Source organism: Panthera pardus, unplaced genomic scaffold (assembly GCF_024362965.1).
Source record: "Panthera pardus isolate Hobbes unplaced genomic scaffold, ASM2436296v1 HiC_scaffold_2, whole genome shotgun sequence".
Classification (NCBI taxonomy): domain Eukaryota; kingdom Metazoa; phylum Chordata; class Mammalia; order Carnivora; family Felidae; genus Panthera; species Panthera pardus.
This window is the reverse complement of record NW_026526765.1, coordinates 66,623,487-66,637,923: the sequence shown is the minus strand read 5'-3', so window position 1 is coordinate 66,637,923 and position 14,437 is coordinate 66,623,487. Positions and strand designations below refer to the sequence as shown.

The 14,437-nt window shown below is 43.7% G+C and overlaps 1 protein-coding gene across 4 annotated transcripts in view; it reads right to left on the bottom strand.

The window, feature by feature from the left end:
- The window catches only part of MCC (MCC regulator of WNT signaling pathway), a 428,047-nt gene that overhangs the window by 58,979 nt on the left and 354,631 nt on the right, over positions 1–14,437 (bottom strand). For all 4 annotated transcript variants that reach the window (XM_019450488.2, XM_019450489.2, XM_053907123.1 and 1 more), the window contains 2 exons: positions 13,162–13,325; positions 10,079–10,285 (listed from right to left, as the gene is read on the bottom strand). In XM_019450488.2, the coding sequence (XP_019306033.1) occupies positions 10,079–10,285; positions 13,162–13,325 (371 nt within the window). The remainder of the gene's footprint in view (positions 1–10,078; positions 10,286–13,161; positions 13,326–14,437) is intronic.

Below are 14,437 nucleotides of genomic sequence, written 5' to 3'. Positions count from 1 at the left end.
AAACATACACAAAATGGGGAAAGGAAATGGGATATAAAAGGAATAAATAAATTAAGCAAGGAACTTTTCACAGATCAGTGAGTGTGGCTTTAACAGACGAATGTAATTAGCTTATCTCTCTTCCCTTGCAGGCCAAATGAAAGCAAACAAATGCAAGAAGGTAAATACCAAGATGAGAGTTCAGGAGCCTAAGAGATTATGGTGGCCAGACAGCGAGATGCTGGTGATGAAGAATCTGGTGCTGGAGCTGACAAAGGCAAACATCCGGTGGGGCGGGCACAGGGGAGGGTTTCCAAAGTGAGGGGAAGTCCCCTGAAAAAGTGACGATAGGCCAAGTGTAAGATGGGTCAGCTGCTGGACACTTTGATCTCCCAGGACAGCTGTAGGAACAAAGACAAGGCCACTGCATCTGTTGATGAAGTCATCTGTGAATGTGGTCCACAGACAAGTGACAGGCAGGAATGAAAGGTGGCCTGGGAGTCCTGAGCAGGATTGGAAGCACCATCATCACCCAGAGAAGGAGGAGTCTGTTCCACTTACGATGTGCAGCAGTACTGGCTGGGTGGTTGTAATTTCAGGCAATTAGGGTGTAATTCATAATTTCACTGTGTAATAGAGCTCGTTGAGAGGAGAGGATCTACTCTGCAGAAGGGCAGAAACGCTGGGCCGCAGAAGTTCTACTTAACAAGCTTCAGGCAGTTGGTCCCATGTGCTTCTCAGAGAGCAGCCTCCTCCAAGTCCAGATTTGTGGGTATTCTGCAGAGAATCACTCTCTTCTTTTTTTTTTTTTCTTAAATGTTGGTTTTTTGTTTTTTTTTTTTTTAATTTTTTTTTAACGTTTATTTATTTTTGGGACAGAGAGAGACAGAGCATGAACGGGGGAGGGGCAGAGAGAGGGAGACACAGAATCGGAAGCAGGCTCCAGGCTCTGAGCCATCAGCCCAGAGCCCGACGCGGGGCTCGAACTCACGGGCCGCGAGATCGTGACCTGAGCAGAAGTCGGACGCTCAACCGACTGAGCCACCCGGGCGCCCCAATGTTGGTTTATTTTTGAGAGAGAGAGAGAGGGAGACAGACAGACAGTGCGAGCGGGAGAGGGACAGAGAGAGGGGGAGGCACAAAATTCCAAGCAGGCTCCAGGCTCTAAGCTGTCAGCACAGAGCCCGACTCCAGGCTCTGAGCTGTCAGCACAGAGCCCGACGCGGGGCTCGAACCCATGAACCATGAGATCATGACCTGAGCTGAAGTCGGAAGCTCGACTGACTGAGCCACTCAGGCGCCCTGAGAATCACTCTCTTACTGGAGATTTTAGAAGTCTTTTCTTGGAGTCTTTAAACAAATGAGGAATCCGAATTTACTTACAGAAAAGACACACATTTGTTCCTATTAATCTCATTTCCACAGTGTTTCAGGAAAGTTGTATTTTACGGGTCATGGCAATTCTGTGTAGGCTGAAACACAAGAGGAAGGGGACCACAAGACAGAAGAAGGAAAACAAACCCGACAGCATTTCCATTCTCTGAAGATTTGATAGGTGCATGGTTTTCTTTGTGTTCCACAGCCCACCGAAGAACCTAGACCGGATTATCAAAATGGCTCCATCAGGGAGAGGGGCAGAGTTTTGGCTGCCATCTTAATTTCTTACCAGCATTCCAAAAAAAGGGAGTCAGCTATTTCGCTTATAGCCAAGAGTTCGCCTTTAAACAGCCTGACCTGGGATTTAGGGGTCGGGGTTGGAGAAATGGTAAGTAAACACTGGTGCCCACAACTAAAAAAGTTACCTCACAATTTCCATGGCACAAATGTGCATGAAGTGTTTTTAGAGTAAGTGGAACTGTTTTTAAAGAAGACATGAAAAGAATCATAGTTCTGAGAATTCTCGATCTTGGATCCCACTTCACACTTCCTCAAGCCACAGAAAGGAGGGGCGATAGGTTTTACCAATAATGCTTTGTTGGGCTCAAATCAAGATAAATACACCCACCATTAACTTCTTCTCTGTGAAACAAACTCATTTTGCCTTCATTTAGTGTTGTCTTAGCATGCTAGCAAGATTGATCTATAGAAGCCTAAGGAATCTGGTGTCCCTGTTACTGTCACAAAGGATGGTTTATTAATTTCTGATCTGTGTAGAAGCAGGAGATAGGATGAGGAAAAGGGGGAAGAGGACCCAGGAAAAGCATTTGAACAATAGGACAAGAAAAACTGCATCACATATTAAGGCTAGGAGAGCCCAAGTTTCGGTGCTAAGAATTTATGTCAGTGTAGACGAGGACAAGATTATCAAACTTCTGTGGGCGTTGGTTTTCTCATCTCTAAGAAGGGTATAACACTAGTACCTATCTTGTAGAATTCTGGTGCAGATTAAACAAGACATGCATAAATCATCGTCCATCACAAGTAAATGCTCAAAGTATGTTTTGTCTTTGAATTTCAGTTTTAAATCCTGCTTTGCCTTCAGAGGTATCTGTTTTTAGTCCAAGAGGGGTATGTTTACTCTGAAAACATTCAGAGAATGTTAATGGTATCAATGTTAACAGGTTTTTAAAAAATAAGCTATCAAGATTGCATTAAAAAAAAAAAAAAGATTGCATTGGTAAGTGGTACCTTGTAATCCTTCCCTGGATGAGCACAAAAAGTTGTCACTCTGCTAGGTGATGCCTCCTTGCCTTCGGAGCCCCAGGGTACCCATGTCTTGCCTGGTTCCATGACAATCACATCCCTCTCCAACCTCCCTCCTCTAGCTCCAGTGACCCTCCTGAGTGAATGGAGCAGGTCAAGCTCTTTACAGCCAGTGGCTTCCCCCTCAGACACCAGGCTCATCACTGCCACACTGTGGGCCCCAGGAGGAACAGGCCAGGTGTGAGGAGAAGGTGCCTGAAAAGCTGAGGTTCTCTTTTTCACTCACCCTGCAGGAAGAGAGGTAAAGATGCTTTGAGAGGGTCTTGGCCCACATCCACTGGGTGACTGAAGGACACTTTGTTCTCTTTCCTGTCCCCGAGCACTTGCTGGGATCAAGATGAGGAAGTGTGCCAGGGTCCAGCACCCCATCCTTTGATTCAGTGGCTCATGGAAGGGCCTGAGCACATATCCTTCTAAAGAGCTTCCCAGTGACTCTGACATATACACGGAGAGCCACCACAAGTTGGAGGGTCAAACGGCCTATTTCTCTGGCACCCTGATTCACGTCCAAGTCTGTCTGGTATAACGCTCAAAGCAAACATGCCAGCTGAGTTAGGAACATTTACTGCTCAACAAATATCCACATGCACTTTCACATTTCTCAGGCCCTCTGTGGTTAAATGGAGCATCTGTCCAGTTCTGGCCAACTGGCTGTGGGCGGAAACACGTAAGTGCAGAGATGTTGTAGACGACGGGTGCCATCAGCCTGGGTCCCTGGAACAGTGCTATGTGCTCATCCCCAAATATGCACTGGACATTCATTGCAAGCAGGAAATCAGCTTTTTTGGTATGCCATGCCACTGAAATTTGGGGGGTTAATTTGTAACTGCTGTATGACCTACCCTTATCCTAATATATCAGTCATACAAAAGAAAGAGCCACCTGAGACCCCAAAATAGGGGTTGGAAGGAGAGCACTGGGCCAGACCACACTCCTCTCAGCTCCCTTCCTCATGGCCAGATCAGGGCTGGGGGTGTTAAAACAGGTGGCCTTTCTCATTCTCTTTCTCTCTCTCTTTCTCTCTCTCCTTCTGTCTCTCTTTATGTCTCTCTCTCTCTCTCTTTCTCTCTCTGTCTCTCTCTCTCTCCAAACCACTTAGCTAATACTAGCAATCTCTTTCTCATATAAAGAAAGTCCTAAGAAGAAATGGAATAAGATATGAACAAAATTCCATTGAGGACAAAAGAGAAGACTATTTGTGTCTGACTACTACTTGCTAAAGCTGGGAGACACAGATCACTGTCCATAATCCTTCCTTTTTCTTAATTTGAAAATTAAGGAAAAGTATAAAAAAGAAAAATATGCCTAATGTTTCACTACCTAGATTCAGCCTCTATTAATATTTTGGCACATTAGCTTTCCTTCTATTTCTTTTTTCTCCGCCTAAGTATTTATTTATTTATTTATTTATTTATTTATTTATTTAGAGAGCGAGCAAGCACATAAGCAGCGGAAGGACAGAGAGACAGAGAGAGAGAGACAGAGAGAAAAAGACACAATCTCAAGCAAGCTCTGCACTGTTAGTACAGAGCCCAACATAGGGATCAAACTCATGAACTATGAGATCATGACCTGAGCTGAAATCAAGAGTTAGACACTTAACCCAACTGAGTCACCCAGGCACCCCTCATTCTATTTCTATGTATATATTTCCACCTATTAAAAGTTATACAAAAGAACACATTCATTTAAAAAATAAAATTAGAACATCGTAGAAAAGTTTGAGTACCCTTTGACCTACACTCCTAGGTGCTTGCTTCCCCTTCTTGCCATAACTATTATGAGATTGGTTTATATTGTTCCGGTCTATCTTAAATACATGCACACGTAGCCAATGTAAGTTTATGCATATATAAATTCATAGTAAATATAAAGTACCATTTTGCAGCGTTGCACTTTCCATATACAGACACTGTGGTCAAGAAAAGCAACATGGAGGGGGAGGCAGAGCGGAAAGAGCTCAGATGGGGCTTAAAGCCAAATAAGGCAAATCGGAGATGAATCTTTATTTAACCTACATAAGGTCACAACAATTTCACTTCCAGAAATATTCCACTGTTACTGATTTTTAGTTAAAAATATCAAAGAGATACTGAATTAGCATATAACAGGAGACCATTCAGACAAAGTGAATGGCTGCTTCAGGGACAGACAGTGCTCTAGACACATCCGTATGATACTATAAATCTCATTTCCTGGTAGAGGTGGGCAGCCTACTAGTAAATATGCATTGCAAATGGATTAATTAGTAGACAAAAGTATGTAATAAAATACACAGTCAACCTATAAGGTAATTATTCTAACAGGCTCTTTGGCTTAATACGGATTCTTCTTTCCAACTTCTTTAAGCATGACCACTGATGGACAAGTGCCCTTGGAGATAACACAGGTGAATACTGAAGACTGATCTAGTGTTTAGAACCAGTTCAGTGTTCAGAAGCTGGCACCAATGGATTTAGAACTAATGGCTCTAGGGGAGGACCTGGTGGTCATAGAAGATGATGCTCTGTAAATGGCCCCAGTTGGCGAGTTCATGGGACACATGCACACCCAGCTGAGAAGAACAGCCCTGGACCCTCACAACCTCCTGGAACTTTAGGATAATGACAGTGGCAGACACAGTGCACCTCCATCATGTGTGTCATTAGCACAAACTTAAAAGTAGCCTGAGGGATATCAGCCTCATCTCCCTGAAGCAGAAGCAGCTGGGAATTGAGGTCAGCCACATGGCCAATATTTCAAGCAATCACACCTACATCATGAAACCTCAATAAAAACATTGGATACTGAAGCTCGGGTGAACTTCCCTGGTTGGCAATACTGTGAGTATTGTCTGAAAAGGAAGTAACACTGTCCAGGATTCTACTTAGGGAAGACAACAGGAACTTCTGCATATGGACCCCTTCCAGACCTGTGGCATCTTTATTTTGGCTCGTTCTGATTTTTGCTATAATAAAACTATAATCATAAGTTTAAAAAAAGTGGTCCAAAGTAATATATGACAGGATTATTACTTTGAAAAGCTTTAGAGTTCATGGTCCACAGAGAGTACAATGTGTGAAGGAAATTTCTTTTTACCTGTGGTCCTCCTTTCCCAGCTGTCCCCTCCCCTCCTCCCCAAAGGCTATATGACTAGGAACTTGAGGCTACTTTCTTTAGGAGGGATGAGGTAAGGGGGAAGGATATGGGCATTGCAGCATTCTAGAAATTTACTCATCTTTTTTCCTGGCCAAGGAGCCAAGTGGCAGCCATTAAAAAATCTGAAGTTGAGACCCCATTTATATTTTAAAAGACTTTAGCTGAACTGATTCCATTTGTATTACATGGGCCGTATGAACACAAGACAATGAAATCCCTTCACAAATGCAACACTACATTTAGGAATCAAGAGTAATTGGTTTGGAAAAGACACACACTTGTATCTTCTTAGCACTAGTGGAAATACTGCCCTTCCCCTGCCCAGCTAAGTCAGTTAACTAACACTAAGGGTTTTTAAGACATTTTGAGGGAAAGTAGAGGGGGAGAAACCTGAGATTAGCGTCACTTTTACTTAGTTCAAAACAGTGTGTCTTCTAGTCTCTTGAATTTACTGTGGTGATAACCAGAGACTCAAACTTGAAGTCAAACCCCAAGGATGAAGGAAGCTCAGGAGAGGTTGATGAAATTCACTTCCAGACACGCTGGAAATACCCAGGTGGGGCATGGGGTACACAGAAGAAACCCTCCTACCACCACTTTATGCCATGAATTTGTAGAACTTTCCGAAGAATTTGTACCAAATCTCAGAAGGAACTGTATGGCCTGATTTTGATTTAAGTCTATGACTCAACGGGATACAGATTCATGAGCCCATGGTCATATCCAATTTGCTTTACCCAACTATCTGAGGAAAGCACTAATGATTTTTGCTACATCAAATTAGGTAAAAGATGCAAATAGTGTGGTGCGGCTGGACCTACTGTCCAATGACGCTCCTTTGGACTGCCAGGGTGCTCTCTGTGTTCATCCCTCCCTACAACATGAGATACACCATTGTGACAACCTGTGGGCTTGCCTGTCTCTCCAAGACCCTTCAAGCCAAGGACTCTGTCCTATTTGTCACTATAACCTCTCTGCCCAACACGGACAAGATGGCCTATCATGTTTATGAAATGAATAAATGAATGAAGAGCAAAGAGCTTCCTTTCTAGAGAAATTAATTCTACCTTGCCTAAATTAAGCCCACTTCTTAAAGTGTGAGGAAATGAGTGGTTATATTATTGAGCATGCAGACATAAATGATTATCTCATTTAATAATGAGCTGGGCCCAATAATAAAAATTGTCTGTCTGTTGTTCCTTAGTTACTGCTCTGCCAAGTAGCCCAATCTGTTAACTGACATTAAAGCTCTAATTTAATTAAATCTTGAATCAGGCCTAGAAAACCTACTGAGAGCACTTTGTTTAATTACAGGCAGGGGGCAAGCACCAGTCCTATCGATCTGGTCAGTTCAAATTCTACACGATGAATGTGAGCAGTGAAAAGAAACGTGGCCCCACTTGCTTTTCAGGCAACTTTGATGAACTGTGGATTCAGACCTGCTCTAAAGACAGCCAAGGCAAACAAGCCATGTGGTATGTGGCATCACAGAGATGCAAACGAAACTGTACCTTAATCATTCCAAAGAGCGACACATCAGGCAGGAACAGAAGAAAACGAACCACAAAAGACAGATTCCTCCTCAGGGAAATGAAATATATTGGGTGGTGGTGGGTGGAAGTCATCCAGCATTTAAAGTCTAGCAAACTGGCATTCTAACACAGCTGGCAAATTCTATGAGACCCACGATTATTTTGAAATAGAGAAGTTAATTGTGGGTAGGTATACAAATTTCTGAGGACATTTCCCGTTGACGAAGAGACACAAGGCTCCTCAACATTTTATGATTTGGATGTAACGGAACTATAAATTATATAAAATCATATTAACTGCAAACCTTCAAAGGTATTAAGTGTGATCAGAATTAAGGTTATCTGGGGCACCTGGGTGGCTCAGTCGGTTAAACGTCTGACTTTGGCTCAGGTCAGGATCTCACAGTTTGTGGGTTCGGGCCCCTGTGTCGGGCGGCTCTGTGCTGACAGCTCAGAGCCTGGAGCCTGCTTGGGATTCTGTATCTCCCTCTCTCTCGGCCCCTCTCCCGCTTGTATGCTGTTTCTCTGTCTCAAAAATAAGTAGAAAATATTTTAAAAAATTAAGAAAAAAGAATTAAGATTGTCTAAGTGCTTTATGAGTATTAACTAATTTTGGATACTACATTGGATACTATTCTTATTCCCACTTCATGGCAGAGTAAACTGAGGCTCAGAGAGGTTAGGTAACTTGCTAAAGGTTCATGGTGACTTGGCAGGTCAGGCTGTGACCCCAGGTACATAGTACTACATAGTACCACCACAGTACACTGTTCTTAGCACTAACCTCCAGAGTTGGAGAAGATACTTGAAGAAGGGGGACTGGCTGTTCATCCTTTGCTTGTCACAATCCACAGATGTTTTGTACTTTAGTAACTCAAGTTTAGAGGAGAAAATTTATTCTAGTACACAATATGTAATTACATCTAAGACCAACATTTCCTTCACAAAACATGCACCATCCAAACGTGCACACTAAGAGCAAGCATGCCTAATTAGGGCATTAGTCATAATGATCAGGGAGTGTAACCCAGGAAGCTCCAGGTGGTGTGGGCCTCAGCACTAAGTAAATTTCACCAGCTTGCCCAGATAAAGTCTTTGCTGACTGGGATGATTTACACCTGCTGATGCAAGTGCAGAGAATGGCATCCCATACAGCTGGGGACTGAAAATAAGCTTAGGCACGTGAGTTCAGACAAACACGTTCAGATATGGGAGATAGGAATGCGGGCCTTTTAATTGTGACATGTTTAAAAAAAAAGGAGAGGAGGGGCGCCTGGGTGGCTCAGTTGGTTAAGTGTCTGACTTCAGCTCAGATCATGATCTTGCAGTGAGGTCAAGCTCTGTGCTGACAGCTCAGAGCCTGGAGTCAGCCTCAGATTCTGTCTCCCTCTCTCTCTGCCCATCCCCCACTCACGTGCGCGTGCGCACACACTCTCTCTCTCTCTCTCCCTAAGTAACTAAACATTAAAATAATAAAATAAATAAATAAAAGTAAAAGAGAGGGGCATCTAGGTGACTCAGTTGGTTAAGCATCTGACTTTGGCTCAGGTTATGATCTCGCAGTTTGTGAGTTTGAGCCCCTCATCGGTCTCTCTGCTGTCAGTACAGAGCCTGCTTCTGATCCTCTGTCCCTCTCTCTGCCCCTCCCCTGCTGGTTCTCTCTCCCTCTCTCTCTCTCTCTCTCTCTCTCTCTCTCTCAAAATAAATAAATAAACTTAAAAAAAATAAAAGGAGGAAAAGCAATGGTGAAGGATGAGGGGATCTACTAAATGTATTTTACCTAAGTCAACTTTATCTTTGTGCACAATTGCCAGTCAGAGCACAACTAGAAAGCAAGCTTCTAATATTGCCAAGATTGAAAAAGAGAGTAAAGTACGTCTAGTAATTGAAAGTGAAGTTCAGAGGGAATGTGTTTCTGATTGAAGAATTCATTGCTTTACCCCAGACCAATCACAGATCAAAATCACAGCCAATGAAATACTTGTAGGCTCCTGAGAAAAAAACTCCATCTTTGAAAAACCAAGTGCTTTAACAATTCTGCCAAACATTTCTCTCCTGAAACATCAGCTCCTTTAGTAATGGATGTATTTCCTAAGCAAGTTGCTCTTAACACTGGTTCAGGCCATAGAGCCATTTGGTATGTTGGGGTACATTGGGGTGAATGCCAAGAATTACACACGCACATACACACACTTAACATACAGAACATGCGTATGCACACACATATACACATATGATTATTGTAACAATACGTGCACTAGAGGAAATGACATTTCACATTAGACTCAGTGTAGATAAGAGACAGCAAGTACTATAAACTGAAAGGAAGTTTTATAGAAGAAATTGCAAAGGGGGAAATTCTATAAATTTTAGCCAATTATAAAATATTTTTAGTCTACCTTAAAAGAAGATAATTTAATTGAGCTTGGGGAAGATGTGCATACACTGGAGAATGGTTTGAGAATCACTGAGCTGATATAATTTTACGATCTACTTAGATGTGTGATTCTAGAGAGTGGTGTTTTTTAAAATCTTGCCTGCACACCTCAGCACTTTCAAAATACTCCCCTTTGCAGAATGACTTCACGATCAGAAAGGGATGGAGATTCCCAAAACTGCAAATCCCACAACATTCTTAGGGCTGCCCTTGGCAGTACACGCTCATTTGTCTTTCAGCCCCACAGCCTGGGGGAAAGGCCTGGCCATGTTGGATTTGGTGCACTCACCCGCCTCCGGAGCCGGTCCCGCTCCTCCCGGATAGCGTTCATGGTGGCCTTGGTCCTGTTCAGCTCCTCCTCTTTGCTGCACAGCATGGCGGTCAGGCTTTCATTCTCTTCCCTCAGCCCAGCCAGTTCCTTCTCCCAACGAGACCGCTCTTCAGCCAGGTTGGGATACAGGTCCCGGCCAAGTACCCCCTCAATCTCCTCGACTGTCTGGAAAGCACAAAGACAAGGTGAGTGGGTTACCTGGGAGAAAGGTTGGGGGAAGAAAACAGGCACGATGGGAGCAAGTACTGACAGAAGAGTAGGTTCTACAGCTCTTTCACTGCAAGCAGTAACCGTGACTACCCCCAAATTATCCCCTCCCCGTTTTCAGATAACTTGCCTGGGTCACAGTCTGTGTTTCCCAATAGTCCCCAGAGCAAGAACAACACAGTCCCTCCAAGGTAAGTTGGTCTATCTGTGGCTCTAACTGCCATGTCCACACAAATGTTTATCTCCTCTGCCCATGTTCTAGAGTCAGTGAATACACATAACTGGACAGCAAGCCAGTTGATGATCATCATGGCTGCAAATGTGAAGTTGCAAACAGCATACAAAATCTAACTTGAAGTTTCCCAAATTATAGGCCTTGCACATTCCAACTCCAAGATAACCGGGGGTCACATCGCCATTTCTAGCTTTTAGTGTCAAATCAGAATTCAGAAGGTGTGAATGAGGTTCACTCCCAAGATGTGAAAGATAAAAATAAACCTCAGTGACACAGAAAAGATGAAGCTCATTGTGGATGCTTCTAAGACAGTAGGGATTTAATTAATTAATAAGACAGCTATGAGCTAAAAAAGAAGAGAATCTTAATAGTACTTGGAGAGTTTTTTTCCCCCACAAATTCATTTAAAACACAGTATTAATGGAGAAGAAAAATGCGTAAAATTAGAAAAAAGGAAGAACTCATTCCGCTTGCTTTCAGAAACTATTTGTTCACATCCATTGCCCTTTGACATAGGAAGCATAAGCCAAAGGACATGGAAAAAAGAGGGAGTATTACCATGTAGCGTAGAAGGCAGTGAGAAGATGTGAGGAGAAACAGGTGGTCTCAAAATTTCAAGAATGTGAGGGGATGACTCCCTTGGACACCCACGTTGGTTCCTTGATGAAAAGTTACTCAAATCTCGTTGCCACTTTCCCTATGTACGGTTTCATCTTTTCTCTCAAATCTGATGCTCTTTTCCTTGTCAGCCCGGCTCCAGGCTCTTGCTGGTTGGCAGAAATCCTCAGCCCCTTCCTGCCCTCTCCATGCTGAGGCTAGGGCTGGCACCTAAGCTGACATTACAATCAAATCTAGGGCCTGGGAGAGGCACCTGCGTGGCTCAATCGGTTAAGCATCCAACTTTGGCACAGGTCATGATCTCATGGTTCGTGAATTCGAGCCCTGCATCAGGCTCTGTGCTGACAGTGTGGAGCCTGCTTGGGATTCTCTCTCTCTGCCCCTACCCTGCTCACTCTTTCTCTCTCTCAAAATAAATAAATAAAATCTTAAAATGTTTTATAAAAATATAGGGCCTGGGAGGGGCACCTGGGTAGCTCAGTTGGTTAAGCATCTGACTTCAGCTCAGGTCATGATCTCACGGTTTGTGAGTTCAAGCCCTGTGTCAGGCTCTGTGCTGACAGCTCGAAGCCTAAAACCTGCTTCAGATTCTGTGTCTCCCTCTCTCTCTGCCTCACCTCCACTCGCACTCTGTCTCTCAAGGATTAAAAAAAGAAAAAAAAAATACAGGGCCTGGGAGACTAACATGAAAGAAACATCTGTGGTTTGCTTCCCCAAACCACATCAACTGTATACTCATAACTGAGATGAATAAGATGGAAAACCAGTTGTGTTACACACATGAATCATGGTTTACCTGGAAATACCACAGCTCTTTTGTGAAATCCAGAATTCCTGTGGACAGAAACCTGCGCCTAGCATCGAAGGCATTTTTCAATTAACGTGTCACATTTTCCCTTTACACAGGCTCCTCCCAGACTTTTCAGTGTGAACCGCTCTGTCTAGATTACCGAGCTCTGGTGAAGGCGCATAAGATGCCAGAATCCCAGTAACAACAGGACCTGGAGTTCCCATCGCTCATGAGGAGTTTGTGCAGATGCAGCACCTTCCACTGGTGCTTCCTAAGCAGGAAGACGGACGGCTGTGACAGGCATGGCTGACACCTAGCCTAGCATGCTCAGGATAGAGGACTCATTCAGACCCTAAATTAGCACCATGAATGGGTAACTTCTGAAATAATATTCTAGGAGCCTTAAAGCTGAAATAAAACTTCCAAGTTAATCCTACAACTTGCAAGTGCTACATGATGGGCCATAGTAAAATGATGTGGTTCAATACTAGCAGTCTAAGAGTTTTCAAGGAAATCCACGCCCCCTCCCCGCTTTTTTTTTTTTTTTTGAGAGAGACAGAGAGAGAGACAGAGACTGAGCAGGGGTGGGGCAGAGAGAAAGGGAGACACAGAATCCTAAGCAGGCTCTAGGATCTGAGCTGACAGCACAGAGCCCAACACAGGGCTCGAACTCACAAACAACGAGATCATGACCTGAGCCCAAGTCTGACGCTTACCCAACTGAGCCACCCAGGCACCCCAGGAAATCATTTCTGCTGCAAAGCCAGTGACTTTGCTGAAATAATGAGTTGTTTCTAACATTTATTTATTTTTGAGAGAGAGAGAGAGCACGGGGGAGAGGCAGAGAGAGAGGGAGACAGAGGATCCTAAGCAGACTCTGTGCTGATAGCAAAGAGCCCGATAAGGGGCTTGAACTCACAAACCGTGAGATCATGACCTGAGCCGAAGTCGACACTTAACCGACTGAGCCACCCAGGCGCCCATGACTTTTTTTTTTTTTTTTTAATGTGACTCAACCCAACAAAAATTTATAGGACTCCTACTTCTCCCTGCTCCAATGTATAGTATGGTTTTTTAGAAACACTCATTCCTAACAAATATTTGCAAAAACCACACTTCAAAAGGGAGAAAGATGCGACCATTTCCCTTGGATGCTCTCAAAGAGCCGGCCAAAGGGTGGGGATGGTGTACCTTGATGGCCAAGTCACAGTGCTCGCTGGCCGTGGTGAGCTGCTCAATGTGCCTGTCCACTTCAGCCACGGAGAGGCCACAGCTGCTCTTCTTCCTGCAGCAGACAACATTCTCCAGCCCCGTCAGCACTCTCTGCAGCTCCGAGTTCAGGTCACTGCAATTATCTGTGAGCAAATGTGGACGCAAGGAGTTAAGTAGGCAGGTGGGCAACAACGAATGCTCTCTGTTTCACTTACGTGAGGGACCCAGTCACGTAAAATGGAATGGCAACGGAGCTTCATATTTCCAACTTTCATGCCACGTGGCCTCATCTTACAGGCTGCTGGCACTGCCTCTGAGGCTTAGAGCCAACATAAAGCCTTAACTTATGTAGGCCATTTTCGAGATAGCCATGCCATGCTCAATGCTCTCGTCTTTCCCTGGAAGACAGCTATGTTCAAATTCTTTGGTAAGAACGAAGAAGGGTCCCAGAAGGGGCTGTTGGGACTTCAGAGGCCTTCTGGTCAACTTTCTCCTCATCCATTCAGATGAGCAGACTTGAGAAAGAGTTTCAGCTGAGATCTCATAACTTTATTAAATAAACAAAACAAAAAGGACCAGAGTGAACAGGGACACCAAGCATTTAAAAAAATAAAAACTGTTAAGAGACAGTCCTTGCCTTCAATGAGCTTATAATCAGGATTTTTTTTCTGATATGACCACTGAACGTGTTCTACCATTGCAATTTAACCCCCTTTTCCATCAGGGGAAAAGTAAACTGTTCTAATAAAGTTCATTTTGTTCTCCATGTCAAGGTCTTGTAAACAAGTCCAATAATTTGATTCTGACTTAAAAATATGGGTTACTTTTCATTGCTGGACACCTAGGGCCTGGTTTGGGAAGAAAAGTTAATTATAATTTAATGTGAGCTACAAATATTTTATAAGATAATTTTGTTGGGGAAAAAAAAATCCCCTTAAAGCCAAACCCAAATAACCTGTTACTTTGGATTCTTTTCTTATTGCAAGACAGGTGTTAGGTCTAAGCAGCCTCTCAGGGTACATTCTTCCCCTACAGCCAGTCTGCCTCCTGCCTCCTGCATGAAAGGAGCTCAACGTCTACAGTTTCTCTTCTCCATCCTCCACCCCCTTCCTCAGTACATGCACTACAACAGTCCATTGTTTTTGGTGTTTACCTCTGGAAGACTTCAAAACACTCAGTGGGCTTTATCAGAATATTTTGGCCAACCTCATTTGACTGCCCGGATCTCCAAGTTACCTCAATCTAGAGAGAAGAC